Source organism: Molothrus aeneus, chromosome 3 (genome assembly GCF_037042795.1).
Source record: "Molothrus aeneus isolate 106 chromosome 3, BPBGC_Maene_1.0, whole genome shotgun sequence".
Classification (NCBI taxonomy): domain Eukaryota; kingdom Metazoa; phylum Chordata; class Aves; order Passeriformes; family Icteridae; genus Molothrus; species Molothrus aeneus.
This window is the reverse complement of record NC_089648.1, coordinates 103,739,106-103,755,115: the sequence shown is the minus strand read 5'-3', so window position 1 is coordinate 103,755,115 and position 16,010 is coordinate 103,739,106. Positions and strand designations below refer to the sequence as shown.

General features: G+C 44.6%; 2 protein-coding genes across 4 annotated transcripts in view; one reads left to right on the top strand and one right to left on the bottom strand.

Annotated features, from left to right (window-relative positions):
- Positions 1-850: 850 nt before the first annotated feature.
- On the bottom strand, positions 851-3,378 carry TSTD3 (thiosulfate sulfurtransferase like domain containing 3). Its single transcript, XM_066547527.1, has 4 exons — positions 3,300-3,378; positions 3,026-3,181; positions 2,621-2,780; positions 851-1,267 (listed from the first exon to the last, which is right to left on the bottom strand). The coding sequence occupies exons 1-4, from the start codon at positions 3,376-3,378 to the stop codon at positions 1,204-1,206; spliced, it is 459 nt and encodes a 152-aa protein (XP_066403624.1). The 3' UTR covers positions 851-1,203.
- A 2,241-nt stretch (positions 3,379-5,619) lies between these two features.
- The window catches only part of USP45 (ubiquitin specific peptidase 45), a 50,234-nt gene continuing 39,843 nt past the window's right edge, over positions 5,620-16,010 (top strand). For all 3 annotated transcript variants that reach the window (XM_066547523.1, XM_066547525.1, XM_066547526.1), the window contains exons 1-2: positions 5,620-5,674; positions 14,456-14,565. In XM_066547523.1, the coding sequence (XP_066403620.1) occupies positions 14,466-14,565 (100 nt within the window). In that variant the 5' untranslated portion in view covers positions 5,620-5,674; positions 14,456-14,465. The remainder of the gene's footprint in view (positions 5,675-14,455; positions 14,566-16,010) is intronic.

Sequence of the window (16,010 nt, the reverse complement as noted above, 5' to 3'; positions counted from 1 at the left end):
CTAATTTCAAAAGCTACAAATAGTTTGAGAAACATCTTGCAAAAAAACTACCATGATTAATAAAAAGGGAAAATAAAAAAGAGGTATACAGTAATTTTCCAATTATAAAAAAACCAACCCACAACTACTCAGTTCAGAAAAGACAATAGGTCCAGAAAAATCAGAGGTGGTGAGAAGACTGATAGGTGACAACTGCTCACTTCTGACAGGAGCCAGAGCAGCTGATGAATACATGGCAAGTCGGGAAGCAACAAAAGGAAAGATTTCTCACCACTGCTGTGTCTGATGGGAGTTTCTGTTGAAAATGTACAAGTACCCAAATACAGTAAGACATGCAAAGCCTGGAACACTCTGAGTTGTAAATGAGAGTAATCTGGAGATTGTACCACTACATACTAATCCTGTTTTATGCTCTTCCTCAGATGTTTATTACCAGTTGCTGCCAAACAGAAAATAATGGGCTAGATAGATCTTGGTGTAACACAGAATAACTTGTTTATTTTTTGTGGTTATGTAGTTTTAGGTGCTCCTAAGAAATGTTAATTTAACTACAAAAGGAAGCATTGGCTGCTCATGACTAAGTACTAAGTTGATTAGAGTGCCTTGCTTTGTTCATTTGTATGCTGAAGTTTGGTGGCTTATCAATACAGCTAAGCATGATGAATTATACATTTAACTAAATCATGAAATCCTCTATATACTCTGACCTTAATGATCTTCAAAAGGCATTGTTAGTCCTGGTGAGGCCTGGCACAACAGAGCCAGCAGCAGGTTTCTGTTGTCCCCCTGACCCCTTGATACTAGAATATCTGCAGTTTGACTATTCTAAACCAACTACCCAACACAGGTATTTGAGAAATAATAATTTTATTTGCCTTATCATCATTCGTTTAAACAGTCATAAACTACATTATACAAAAAAGTAAACATAATCTGCACTTAGGTTCTCTTCACATGCATTCACCAAAACCATAGCCCAAAGTAAAGGTTGAAAGGTTGAGCAAATTTTAGTGTCCTCTGTTTGTGCCATAGTCTTTGGGTATAATTTAAACCAAGCAGTTGCTATGCATGGCTGTTTGAAGGTGAATGTCCATTCATACAAGCCAGTAGTGAGCTTTATTATGGAAGCAGAATGCATGTGATTTGCTAAAACCTCCAAACCATCCTGAAGCCTTGACTGGGTAAGGGGTGGGGCTGTCATCTTCATTTCTTTTCTGGAGGTTCATGTTTTACCCAGTCATCAAAGCCACCAGCATACTGCTGAACTCTGAAAATATGCAGAAGATACCTTTCTCAAGAAGAGTCCTTAATATTGTCTCTTAAAGAGGACACAGCAAAAAAAAAAAACAAACCTGAAACCAAAAGTAAAAAATAAACACCCCAAGCCCCACAAATCAACAAAACCCCCTACAATAGATTAAAATAAAGAGAAAACACAGAAATTCTCTGCAACCATATACATTTGTACCTAGCTTCAATGAGCCAGACTGACATTCCTTCTACTCTAAGACTGCCTGCTTCCATGCAGTGAGTTCTGTAACTCTTTTCTTCCAAATTACAATGTTGGAGTTCAAACATCAAGCAAGAAATAGTAGCTGGATCAATAAAACAGTTGCCAGTTCTTTTTTAAAAGAGTGAGAAGAGACTCACAGCACTGGGAGATATACACATCTATTTATTATGTCTAATACTTCACTTGTCACCAAATAAACCCTGCACACTGATCTTTACTTCCTTGCAAACCTACATGCTCTACAGGTCTGACATCAACCTGTGCAAAACTAAACTCTGTAAAACAAAAATCCACTATGCAAAACAATATTGACTCCTTCAATTGGGCATAATGAAAAACAGGTAATGGAGGGTATTTTTTTACTCTGAAACAAGAACATGCTTCCATACTTTTGACTAGAATTAGTGTGAATGTTCCAGTTCCTGAATTGCAGTTCAGTGAAAATGTGAGCAAATAACCAATGTCTTAAATTTTATCTGCAGTCTTCAAGACAGTGAGGCACCTTCCAAAGATAGGTTTAACAACTCTGCAAACCAAATGCTGCATTTCACTCTATCATCTCATGGTTTTATCAGCTATTGCCTTCACTGCTTTGCTCCTGGCAAATAATCCAAAGCTTTACAGGAAGTGCCACTGTCAACAGTGAACTGTAAAGGTGGAACTGCAATTCAACAAAGGGTGTGGTTTCTCAAACTATTATTTAAGACTGTACTACTACCAAAGCAAGCAGTTCTCCACCTTTACAACCTTCCTGCATCTCAGGACTAGTGCTTATGGAGCTCTTTAAGAAAGAAACATCTCAGCAAGGGAGCCCTGAGAGGCAGAAGGACCCTTCAGTGGCAGCGTGGTCTTGCAGCAGTTTGTGTCACCAGTGGCACATGTGCAGAGCCGCTCAAGGGCTGTTTCAGAGGGTGGTACACTTCACTTTGCTGCAACACCCAATGGCATCTCCAGGTTCAGTGGAGACAAAAGGAGGTGTCTAACTCAAATACCAATTGTTTTGTTCATATTCCACACGTAATTTTTACCCTTGCACACAAGATGAGTATGTGTTCTGCTTCATGGGGGGAAGCAGCATTAATGCCATACTTACACACAAAGTCATACCTGCTGAAACCCAAGGACATGGCAAAACCAAGTGCTTGTTTACTTCTTGTTCCTGCCAAACAGGAGAAAACCACAGGGTCTGACTTGGATGGCATATTTTGATTATACTGTTCCTTGAACTCCGTAGGGTCCATTTGTAGAGCTTCTACTAATTCACCCACTGGGAAATACAGAAAACAAGCTATTGTTTACTCTCCATCCAAAGACAGGTTTGAATGGTTTACAGGTTTGCAGGACTTCTAACTCCTCTGCTAAAGGAGGAGTTCAGAAGAACAGTTCAGCCTCATTACATGCCAGCGGCTTTTTAGCAGCGTTCCTCTGTGCTCAGTCACCACCACCTGAGCATTCCAGCCAGGAGGAACACGGAACCCCCGGCGCCTGCAAGCAGCGGCGCTGACAACTTACGCGGTATATTGATGGACTCCGGGATTTTTCCGAACCTGTCGATCTCCCACCTCTCCCGCACGTCAATGTGAAGCACGTTGGCCTTTTTCAGGTCTTTGAGCTCCTTGTAGGAGAGGTTCGGCGCCGCGGCGGCGCAGAGGCGGCGGCAGGTGGGGCCTGGCGGGAGGCACAGCCGGTCAGCCCGGCCCGGGACGCGCCGAGCGGAGCCACGCGGGGCTGTCCCCGGGCGCCGGCCAAACCCCGCACGGACCCATCCCCGCCCGCCCCCGCTCACCGGGCGCTGCCGCCCGGCTCCAGCCGCCGCCCGCCGCCCGCAGGGCCCGCGCCGCCCGCCACCAGCCCCCGAGCCCCATGCCGGCTCCCTGGCGATGGCGGCCGCCCAGCCCAGCCAGGCCCGGCCCCGCCGGCGGGGAGGAGACACCGCCTTCCCCGCAGGGGCGGGGGCCGCAGCTTTGGTGCCGCTGGCTGCGCAGGGGAGCGCCGCCGGGGTGGCCACGCGTGGCACCTGCCAGGTCACACACACACCGCCTCCGGCCTCGGTACATCCGGCATCTACCCTGCACTGCCTGGGCAGGGTAAATTCTACCGGCCTGCCCAAACCGGGGAGACGCCCGAAAGTAGCAAAGGCTGGGAGATGAAACTGAGATGAGGAATTTTGATGCCAAATCAAATTTTAAAAATGCCAGCCTCTGAGTGTAACGTCGAGGAGAAAAGGTGATTTTAGCACTGGCCTGCACCACTTTCACCAGTGTCACTGTCCCCTTACAGCCACAGGACATGTGGTCCAGGCACTGATCTCATTTCTGGTGACGAATGAGCGGATGCGAGGGAAGGGCATGAAGCTGCATCACAGGAGGTTTAGGTTAGATATTAGGAAAACCTCCACCCAGAGGGTGTCAGGCACTGGAACGGGCTCCTCAAGGAAGAAGTGGTCATGGCCCCAGACCCACCAAAGTTCAAGAAGTGTTTGGACAATACTCTGAGGCACATGGTGTGTAATTCTCCTCTACTGTGCACAGTCAGGAGTTGGACTCAAACATTGTATGTCCCCTCCAGCTCAGGATATTATATGAATCGATGATCCCTGGTTTCAGTTTTGAATGTTTTGGTTTTCAACTGAAACCCTAGATTTAGGTTTGAAGCTGTCAGTCTTCTAACCACAAGGACTAATGGCCAAGACCTATGTGAGTGAAGAAATGAGGGTCCTTCTGTTCCACATATTTTAAACCAGTATTCTGTATTTACTGCATACCTTTATAATGTGTTATATACGAGCAATTCTAGTCTTTAAAAGCAGGCATGCTGGATCTTCTCATAAAAGATGCACTTTGAGGAGTAGGTTATTGAATCTTTACTAATTAGAGTTTTCCTTCTCAAAAGGAGAACAAAATAGTTCTTGGTACTGTAAAGTGTGACAAATTGAACTTGGCACATATAACTGGTTCACTAGCTGCCCTTCTGCCAGCCTCTCCATATGGCCTCCTTGACAGGCATTTGCAAATTGTCTGTCTGAAGCAGTATATCTATATACAAATTGAGGTTTAATGCATTTTCCATTTCCCACAAGGTAAGGATATAATACATTATGTTTAGAAATTATCTTATGAAGTATAATTTGCTGTATATTTTATCTGTAGTAAAATAATGACCACAGTTAATCTCCACTTATTGCACGTATCACCATAAGGACCATAAAGCGTTCAATGTGAAGCACCAGAACACTTGTCATATGAAATACATATTCACAGGAAGAAGCATTTTCATGGTTTTGATTTGACCCTGGATCATACTATGTACAGAAAGAGAGAACACACCTTGTTTTATGAAATAGGAAGCATTCACCAGCCATCTTGTGAAAAACTCAGAGAATTTGAGGTCAGAACAGACAAAGCTTAGCAAATTCCCACAGCTTGGTGAAAAGGAGGGAAGCAGCACATCCAATTCTCCTTTTGTCTTTATGGCTGCATTCAGCCAACTCCTCAGCAGCTTCCTTCATTTTACCTCTTGGGACTCTGTCTCCATTTCACCTCTTCTTCACTTGACTTTCCAGTTCTGTACAACCTCCCACACTCAAACCCAGCGGCACCCAACCCAGTTTCCAGTAGCTCCTCCTTCGAATGCTGGACATGCTTTACTCTGCGTGCCCTCGGTGGGGACATGCACATTTGATGCTGTTCTCCTTCCAGTCCCTCCCACGGTGGCTGCCTCGAAAATCCAGGGCCCAGACCGTGCTGCATAACCTCTGAGCATGACTTTCCACCGCCATCCCTGCGCGCTGCCAAACCTCCTCTTGGCGCGCTGCCCACGGGCACAAACCCAGCGCAGCATCTCCAGTTCTTTCAGCAAAATTCAGAAGTGAAGGTCACCCCAGCCTTTGCCCTGAGTTTCCAGAGTGCCCCGCAGCCAGACCTGTCGCTACCTGTTGCATCTCGGCGGGCCCCGGTGCGCTCCCGGACGGTTCCGCTTCCCCCCGCCCTTCCCACCCGGGACACGCGTTGTGCCCTGGAACCAGCCCCAGCCCCGCTGCCACCCGTGCGGAGCCGCCTGGGCCGCGGCTGGGGCGGGGAGCGGCGAGGCCGGGGGCGGAGCGGAGCGGAGCTTCCTCCGCCGCTTCCTGCCGCCGCCGCGCCCGCCGCCGCCCGCCGCTCCGTGAGTGCGGGGCGCGGGGAGGGGGCGGGCGGCACAGGCGGGGGGCGCCGGGCCCGTCCTGCGCAGCCGGGGGGGGTTGCGGAGCCTCCGCCGCGGCCCGAGGGTCGGGCTGGGCCGATCGGCCCCGCCATGGCGGCGGCCGGGCCCGCGGCCTGCGGAGCCGAGTCCCGGGGGCCGGGCGGGCGCGGGGCGCGGGCTGGGGGCGGCGGGAGGGGGCTCTGCCCCGCCGTGGCCCTGGGCCGGGCGGGCCGCCCCTCCCCGCTGCCGGCGGCTCCCGCGGCAGCGCCGTCCGCCGCTTCTCCCGCCAGGCTGGTGGCCAAGTGCGTGCGGCTCGTGTTGGGTCGCCGGCGCCGAGCTGCTGGTGGCGACCGCCCGCTGTCGGTGTGGAGCGGGTTAACTCTGCCGAGACACGAGAGCGGCAGCGCCGGGCCGCCTCCGTGAGCCGCAGCGCGTCTCTCGGTGTGTGGGACTGAGCGCGGTCGGCCGGTGGCAGCGCCTGTGGCCGCGTTGAACGTACGGCCCGGTCACGGCGTAGGGCGCGGGGCTGCCGAGCGCGCCCGGCTCCGCGCTGCGTGTGCCGGCCTGCAGCCGCCGCGGCCTCAAGCGCCGGGTTGGGCGGGCGCGGAGCCGCCCGTGCACGGGGATTGAAGGACAGCCCGGTGCCGGTCCTCGGGGTTAGCCAGAGACGTGGTGTTCTATACCCATAGCTGCAACCCTCCACGTTTTATTTATTATTGGGATTCTCTGTTTTGATTCCTGGTTTTTTTTTGGTTTTTTTCTTTCTTTCTTTCTTTCTTTTGCTGTCATTTGTCCTTTACTTTAGTACTTTGTCCCGCCCTTGCTGTGCCTGTGTTGCTACTTGCACTATTAAACAGGATATGCCCAACAGCACATTACACGTAGGTGCAGTAGAATGATGACGGCAAGAACCTAGAAGCATATGGCAATAGCTGCCGGTGTAGCACTGTATTCTAGTTGCATGTCATCTTTAACTACAAGTATTTCCCAATTCCATTAAATAATCCTCTCATACAAGCATAAAGAACAGACTTGTCTTTTAAGGATTCTTTCTGCTCTCGTTTTCTGGCTTTTAAAACAGAAACATCGTAATGGCACGAGCATGTGCAAGCTTGAAGCAGATTATGCCTTTGTGAAAATTATTCTTGTGTTTACTACATTTGTAAATATTTTGTCAGATTTCTTCATGAAATGTTGAAGAACTGGTGTTCTGTAGCTTTATTTCTGTGAGATTCACAGAACTGCAGCTAGTGTCTCAGGGGTTCTGTTTGGAGCATCAGTTGTAGATCGAGGACAAGTTGTTCCACTTCAGACATGCCATCAAAGCAAACTGGGGCAGTCTGTGTGGAGGAAGAAAATGGAATTAAATTTTTAGTTCTTGATGGCAAGACTTGGACTTTCAAAGAGCTCAAACTAGTAGTAACTTACTGTTTTATCTGTTCTACCCTCACTGATCAACCACGACACCCTTCCAGAATAGGTGGGAAGTTACGGGCAGCCATTGTCTTTCTGTATTTTCTCCAACTCAGCCCTTTAGGTGGAGGTACAGCAGGAGCCTTAGCTTAAAGTGTTGTATTGTGTGGGTTTCAGCCTTCTGTCTCACACACATGCTTCAACCACAGTTCCTTTTTATTTCTTTGAATTCACAGGATGAGCATTTCTCCAAAGTTCATCCTTTGCTCATATTGCCCTTTATTTTCTGGCTGCTTTTTCCCCAGTTTTTGCCCACATGGTTATCCTAGCAAGGTACTGTGAGTTCACTGGTTACTTTCCAGCTGTTTCAGTTCTTATGCCCTCAGATTTTCTGATGGTGATGGTACAGTAATGTTGTTGTTTATATCATGAGAGTGCACAGTCTGTCATCTGACTGCCTTTTCGCATGCAAAGTTTTTACCTTGCAAGCCAACATCATTAGTTAAAAGCTATGGCTCTTTTTATAGTACTTAGGTGTTTTTTTTTAAAGGATGAATTTTTTAGGAAGACCTATGTTGGACCACACATGCATCTTCCCAGATGTTTTTCCCTTTTGGTATGTTATAAAGAAACCCCACACATTTAATGTGGGATAAAGAACATAAGCAAAAGTTGCAGTTTGCTTTGTGGGGCTGGATATTGCCAGGTATATCTGAAATTTTCCATAAAACTTTGCTGTAAGATACTAGCAAAAAATATGTCATCAAAATGCTACTCTTTTTACCCACTTGGAGCTTTAAAATACTCTAGTCATAAACCCAGTTACAGAGTCTTTTCAGTTTTGCTTCTGGACATTTCTGGCTTCTGTTCATCCTTAGAGGTAATTTTTCTGTGGCAGGTGGTTTTAGAAGGAAATCCGAGGGGGATTGTGGAGGATACGGACATGAAAGTTGATAGGACGTGCTTAGCATGAGCAGCTGGCTGAAGTGGATTACTGAAAGTGAGAGAGGCTGTGAGATTTTTACTGTCACTTGGAAAGTTGTGTCTAGCAGTCCAAAGCCTCCATCTCACTCCTTGCTCCAAAAGTACATCAGTGTCTCACCCTTTTTAAGACTGGAATACAACATCAGGATTGGCGTTTGAGCTCCAGTGACAGTGTAGGATGTGTGATGTGCCTTTGGGCTAGGACATCTTGGAGATGACACTTTCAGAATTTCAGATGACATTTTCCAGGGGAAGAAGCTTCGCTGCCACTACCAGTCAGCAATTCTGGTCCTTTTACTGCTCTCGCAGGCAGCGGGGGCTTGTTTTCCGCAGAGGTTTCGGTGGCTGTCAGAGCTCTGAGCCTCCTGGCCTGCTGATGGGTGACGCTGCCCAGCTGCTGACCGTGATGGATGTGGTGCCTCTTTTGATTGCCTGACACTTGGTCTAGTGGCGAGCAAGGCAAAATGCCACAGGTAATGCTTGGAACAGGCATCTGAAATGTATCAAGTTGCAGCTTACATCAAAACATGTAGCAGTTCTGCAGAGGATCTGGCGTTGCTGATCCATACAGGGACCTTTCACAGATGTGTTCTGAAGTGTCTCTGGACTTAATCTGCACATCTGTGCTGTTCCTTCACCAATTTGGTGCCAGGCTGCTGTTTACAGCTGGGCAGTTCTATTAAGTCATATTGTGCTGGTTTAGGCCAAATCTGGGAGAAAACCTCCAAAGGGGGCCCCTCCAGAAAGCAAACCCACACTGCCCCTTCCCCCAACCTGTTCGAGAAGGATTCCTCGGAGAGGAGTGGAAAGAACCTGTTTATTTAACAGGCACAGCACCCCCAGCACACAAAATGAACAATACCAGATAAAAACACTCTTTCACCACTCTGAAAAAGATGACAAATTCAGAAAGTCTCTCTTGGGGGTGGTCGCTCTGTTCTCAGTCCCTCTGGTGCTGGGGCAGCTGCTGCAGCCACAGGGTGCAAACTCTCGGTGTTCCCTGGTCCCAGTCCGGAGCAGGTTTGAGTGGTTCCAGCAAAGGGAAAGGAAAAACAGTCCTGGGAAAAATTCGGATTTTTAAATGCTTAGCTAAACTAACTAATGAGCAGAAGCAAAAAGCAGGAGCAAGAGCAAAGCAAAAAGCAAAGCAAAAAGCAAAAGCAGCACTATGTACTGCCCCATCTCTGTGTCCTGCCAGCCGTGGGGGAGCAGCTGATAGCAAAACCAAAACAAAACATTCTCTCTTCAGAGCCAGTCTTGAAGGCACAGAACATAATATCCAGCATAAACAGAACACACACATGGGGATACATGCATCATAACATCACCCTAGGACACATATGAAAATGCTGATTTTTCCCAGTATTCAGTATGTGCTCTGCCCTTTCAGTGTGACCCAGGTTTTTGTTTGCATTAGCAACGTAAAAAGATACAATTTTAACTTGAAAGTTTGACAACAAGTAGTGACACTGCTGGAATTTAGGCTACCTCAGATGAATTAAGGGATTGAGGTAAATGTATCTGCCCCAGCTTCTTTGAATTCAGGTGCTCACTGATGAAATAATTAACAATACTGGTTTCACAGCTAATGGGCAGTCCTACTGGGAGAGTAGTATGCCCATATCCAAAATAGTACCTGGAAATTCTCTTTAGACTCACTTGGCTACATTTCATAGGTTCAGTATGCTTAGATAGGCTGGTGAGTTTTGCATAACTTTTATCTTGTTTGCATTCTAGTAATGCAACTGTAATCCTCCTAGTTAATCAAGAATCAGAAAAATATTGTAATAGATACTGCACAGATAGGAACAAAAATGTGGCACATGTCACAAAGAGCTCACACCCTAATTATAAGAGGAGGGGAACAGTGGATCTGGGCAGATGGAAGCAGTGATATGATATTAATCCGTGCAGCAGGTTATTTCTCTAACATACTGGTGGTGGTCTGGTCTGTGTTTCTTATAAGCATCATGGTGAAGGTACAGCATGGGAAGACTCACTAAGGTGACACATTTCAACATTTAGTAAGCGAACTGTAGACATTCTAGGAGGAGGGACTCATCTTCCAAGTGAGAAGTGCAAGATGGTAAGATGGGAAAGGGTTTTGGGAAGTGCAGACAGTGAAGATAGTTTGCTTCTCCAACTCTCTTGCATAAAAATGTGAAGAGGAATAACCTGGTTGGTTGGTGGGTTGGGTTGGGTTGGTTTCCCAACGAAAAGCAATTTTTAGTTCATACTAGCCCTGTAACTTTTATTGGTCTTAGCTCTACTGAATTACATTTTACATTACTGTAAAATATAAATTTTTTAAAAAATAGCAGTTACTTATTTTAGAAACAACATTCAACTCTTGTAAGTATCTAAATATATACTTTATGAAGAGGGTAAATTTCTAAATATAGGCATATTAATGCTGTTAAATATAGACTATAACAAGCATATCTTAAATTTAAAATAGTCTAGGCACACCATAGATTTAACTTAACAAATTCAGCAAATTGATTTTTGGCACTCTGTCAAATCTGAAGCTTTTAAAATTAGATAGGCAGATCATTCTGCTGATTTTGAAGTGGTTTGTTCTTTCTAGAATGGTGGAAATGAGCAGTTGAGTGAGGAGGTTTTGATCTTAATCAGCTTTTTGTAGGAAGATTGACATTAGGAGTCTTTTAAGAAGTAAGAAGTCAACTGAGAATAGCTAGTGATGGTGATGATTGTGCTCCAAAATCTTGTATGCTGAGCTCAAAGAATCTGAACATGTTTGGAAGGATTAGTTCTTAGTTTTGTACAAAATGATTTTTTAAAAGGAAAAGGTTTAGAGTTTTTAAATCTAACTTTTTCTAGTTTTTGGGTTTTTTTTTCCCAAGGAAACTGCATAATTTCTACTTAAGATTTTTACTGTGTGCCAAGTGGAGATGAGAGTAGGGCTAACATACCCTCTAAACTCAGGTTTTTCTATCACAAAAATCAGTGTCTTTTTATTTGTCAGATTTATTAGTCAAATATTATGTGCACCGTGACTTGATTTTATGTGTACAAAATAAAAAGTTTAAATATATTTGTTTTTCCATCACAAAAGAATACTTCAAGGGAAGATTCATGGTGATCTCTTTCTGCATAGGAAAAGGAGAGTATTTCCCCTTTAGGGTAGTTGGTGGCTGTAGACAGAAAATTCTCATTGGACATATTAAAACAAATATGAGAATGGGTTGGAAAGAGGCAAATCATGGGAATACTACCATGGTGTTTAATCTTCAGTGTGTCAAGTTAGTTTTGTCTGAATTGTTTCTTTTCTCTTTTGCCTGTTTGTCCTAAGTGGTTTGTGCCTGTGACCAACAATAAGGTATAGAGTATCCCTTTTGGTTTTTTCTTAGCTATATTTTATGCTTTCTTGAGTCTATTTGTTCAGGATTTTCATTTTAACAAAAACTCAAATCTTTTATTTCTCATAAACTGAAATATTTCTGAAGCATCCTAAGTTTTTTCCTTGTTTAACTCAATTAAATATAATAATCAAATTCCTGTCATAAGCATTCTGATTTTGAAATTGATTGATGTTGATCATGTTTTTATTAAATGGAGTCTTTAATTTGTAATGTTTTCAGTCCCTGAATGTACTCCACATACACTTGCATTGTAGATCATGTGGAGTAGCTCGTTGCTGTTACCTTTCCATCACACTTCTGTGCTTTTCAAAATCAGGCACAAACCCTGGCTGTCTCAGTCCTTGATATGCTCTGGTTTTTCCAAGAGCTCACAGGTCAGTAACCATTGTCTGATGGATGTCTGTCTGTGTGGATGTCCATGGAGAGTAATTAATCTAATGGTCCGTGTTGTCTTTTCCTCCGCCTGCTCTTAGTGAAAGGAGGCTGAAAAGTGTCTGGGCTGTGCAGTGGGAGTGCAGCTCCTTGTGCCAGTGTTCATTTCTAATGCCATGTTGATTAGGTTGGGCTTGAAGTGCCATGCTTTCAGTCATTGTGGGTGTCAGCTGACACTGTTTATGCCCTGTGTCCTCAGGGCCCCTAGGAGATGGGTCCAGCAGTGGGCTGTGTTTGCCCTGATCCAGGTTGTATCCATCACCTGTGCTGTGGGCCACAGGATTTCACATGTGGGAAAGGATTGTGTTTCAGCTGGTTGGGACCACTATTATTTATTGGAGCTCTCTAAGTGTACTGATACGAAGATGACTTTCACTGGGGTGAAGTCTGTGCTTTGGACAGTCTTACATAATCTGTCCAAAGAGATCAAAATTGTTATGCTGAAATGAACTCATAGATTGTTTATGTCGATGTTGAATCACCTAAACACAGCTATGTTCCTTTAGGGAGGACATTTTTGCTGTCTTTGCTATTGACTCTTTGCATAATTTAGTTTAAGGTCTTGTGTTTTCTCACAGCAGCTCTGTTGGCCCTACTGTTTGATGAATGTCTTGATGAACCTTGTGCTCAGTTAAGTGGCAGTGTGACAGGAGGTGATGGGTAGTTTCACATGAAACTTGGGTACATATGAGAAGCTGCCAAGGCAGAAAGATACAGCTGAAGTTGTTTGAGCCTCCTCATGTTCTAGGGATGCCAGGTTGCATGGCTGCTGATGGACATTAGGTGTGCTAACATCTGTTGAACATATATAGTCAGGAGCTGGAATATTTAGACCTTTCTTAGTGTATGAATAGGAATTGTGAACCCACGAAATCAGCAAAGCTGAATTCAGTGGTGCTGTTCACTTGCATGTCTAGGCTTTATATCTATTTAGGAAAATTTGAAATCTGTAATTTAAGAACATCATGGTATTTAATATAGTGTAAGCTAATTTCTATGTAAATGTAGCATTTTATATAAAAAAAAATGGGCTGTGTTTTGAAGGATTGAGGAGACATGATGCTGTTGATGCAAGGAAGCAGTGAGTAAAGATTTCTTTTATACTATACAAAAATGTGACTTGTGCAAAGCAAATCTCTCATGGGTAGGTTCATGCAGAAAACCTCTAGCACTAACAGTATGTGGGGATGTAGGGCAGATGCAGGGATGTCTGCCCAAATGTATAGGAACTTGAAACAGGAGCTTGGTGGTGCAGATTGCCTGCTTTCCTTCAGGGAAGGCTGTTCAGGTGTCAGTGGTGGTGGGGCTCTGATATCAATATTGATGACTGTTCTGCTCATTGGCTTAGTGGATAAGTAAGGAGAGGGAATATTGAATTCAGTGTACTGGTTGATTCCTGTGTCTCTCAGAGCTTCAGTAATACAAAGGTCTAAATGCATATACAGAAAGGATTAAAAAATCTTGAGTAGACAAACTTGCTAAACTTTGGCAAATTTAACTAATTGATCTATAGTAAGAATACACCTTTTGCTATTCCCAAATATAGGGCATTTTAGAAGTTTCCTATACCTAAATGCAGTAGCACAGTTGAAAATCTTTGGTCCTGGTGGCTCAGGTGACATTACTAGCCTGTTTCTGGTACACAACAAGATGTCATGTTATTTCTGAATAGAATGGCTCACATATTTGCAGTGTATGAGTATTTGACTATTTTACATTCATATGCTTTGTATGTGAAAACAAAAATCTGTTTTTATGAACCACACTATTAAAAGACAAACTGTAAACTAAGCCCCAGCAGCTGTCTCTATGGTGCACACTACAGTCCTTCAGTGGATTCACATTTGGATTTTGATTAAATGACTGGTGTGCTGAAATCTGTAAAGATTTCTTTTAAAGTTTACTGGCAAATATCTATGCTTTAATTCTGTTCCTCATAGGACTCCTTGATTAATGACACAAATTTCCTATGAGAGGCTTAATCTTTATGGATTCTCTAATGTTTAACAGAGGGATCAGTTTGCTCTCCAGTCAGTCATCCATTGTAGGATAGAGCACTTTAATCAGATTTGGAAGACTTTTTTATTTTCTTACACTGTTTGAAATTGCTCAAAAACCCTTAGGGAATGTGCCAAGGGTAAATAATGACTGAAACCTTTCGTGAGGGATATATGTTAAGGAAGAGAAACATTTGTTTTGATGAAGTTTTTCTGGTATATTGTGGTTGTAATAACTTACTTTGTAATAACAAAAATAAAGAAAATCTCAATACCTCAGATATTTAATACCTCTGCCTAGAAGTGAGTGTCCCCTTTTACTACAGCTACAATTCAGTGTCCTGTAGTCTAACTGGTGTTGTGACATTTCTAAGGCTTCATTCCTGACACATTCATACTCCTTGTTACACAAGAGCTGACATTAGACCAAGCCTAAAACTGTGTTTGTGATGTTTGAATGTGTGATTGGATCTTGTGCTTTTAGAGTTCAAACTTGCTGCATTCAGTGAAACATTTCAATAAACAAAAACATTGCCTCTGTTTGTCTTTCCTAGTAAGCAACAGATGCGGGTGAAAGATCCATCAAGAACCAACCCTGAGAAACCGAAGAGAAGCAAAAGGCCCAACAGGCCACAGGATGAGGACTCTTCAGATGATATTTCAGGTATGTAGGGGGATGTTTGTCCTGAGGTTGAGGGCTAATAGCTTCCATGTTGACTGATGAAGGCCACAAATCATTGTACCATGAAATACTTTTCTTGCTTGAATTTATAACAGAAATATCCCCAGTCAAGTGTTTTTGACGAGATCAGTTGTTAACTGCATGAATTCCCTGAAGGGCTGCAGAGTTGGTTGATCTTCGATGGCGACCTCTCCATGTGAGGTCAGGCACGTGTGGCAGGAGGCTGTGTGGCTGAACAGGGAGCTTCCAGCTGAGCTCACAGGGAAGAAGGAATGGCAGAGAGGGTGGAGGCAAGTTTGAGCTGCCTTTGCAGAGGTCTGGAGCATGCAGGATTAGGAATTAAGTAAAGCAACTACAGTTAGAATTGGTTGAAGGGTGTAAAGACTAAGATGAGCCTTTATGGATACAGTGGCAGTAAAATGAAGACTAGGGTGAGTGCACACCTGCTGTGTGAGGGGGCAGGGGTTCTAGGGACACAGGATGTGGGAAAAGGCTGAGGAACTCAATTCTTCCTTTGCATCTGTCTTCACATGTAAGCTCTGCACCTGATCCTCCCTGGCTCCTGACCTTAATGGCAGACTCTGGGATATAACCACTGTCCAGAGCAGAAGATTGAGAACTGTGAAACGAACTGAATGCACACAAGTCTGTGGGGTCAGATGGAATGCATCTGAAAGTGCTGAGAAAACTGGTTGATGTCATTGTGAAGCTGTGATCTGCTATCTCTTTTTGGCAACAAATCGAGGAGGCCAGCTGATAAGCAGGAGGATAGGTCTGCCATTCAGAGTGGCTTAGACTGGCTGGAGAAATGGGCAGGCAGAAACTTCTCAGTGTTCACCAGCGGCAGGTGGAGAGTTTGGCACCTGGGCATAACCATGTGCCATTACAGGGTGGGAATTAAGGCAGCTTTGCAGAAAAGGTTCTGAGGGTCCTAATGCACACACTGAATAAAACCAAGCTGTGCTGTTTGTGCCTGCTGTAGGCAGGATTGTATTAATGAGAGTGTGGGGCAGGTAGGTGATTCTTTCCATATTTTCAGCATTCATGGGACTTCATTGGAAGAACTGTGCCCGGCTGTGTGCTCTCTCTTACAAGAAAGGCTGACTTGTCAGTGGGGCCAGTGGTTCACCCCTTCCAGATTTTTAAGGAGATTGAGAACATGATGTAGGAGGAGGGGCTGAAGGGAATGTCTTTGTTTAGCCAAAGGAGTGGAAGTATAATTTCTTTCATTGGTTGCCTGATGGTAGTTACAGAGAAGACAGACCCAGATTCTTGCAAGAAGTCCACAATGAGAGGACTAAAGGCAACAGACCAAATTTAGGGTGTGGAAAATTTGACTAGGTGTGAAGAAATTTATTTTATATTCACTCTGAGGGTGGTCAGACAGAAACCTGATTTTCTAGTGCGTTGGTGAAGCCTCAGTCGTT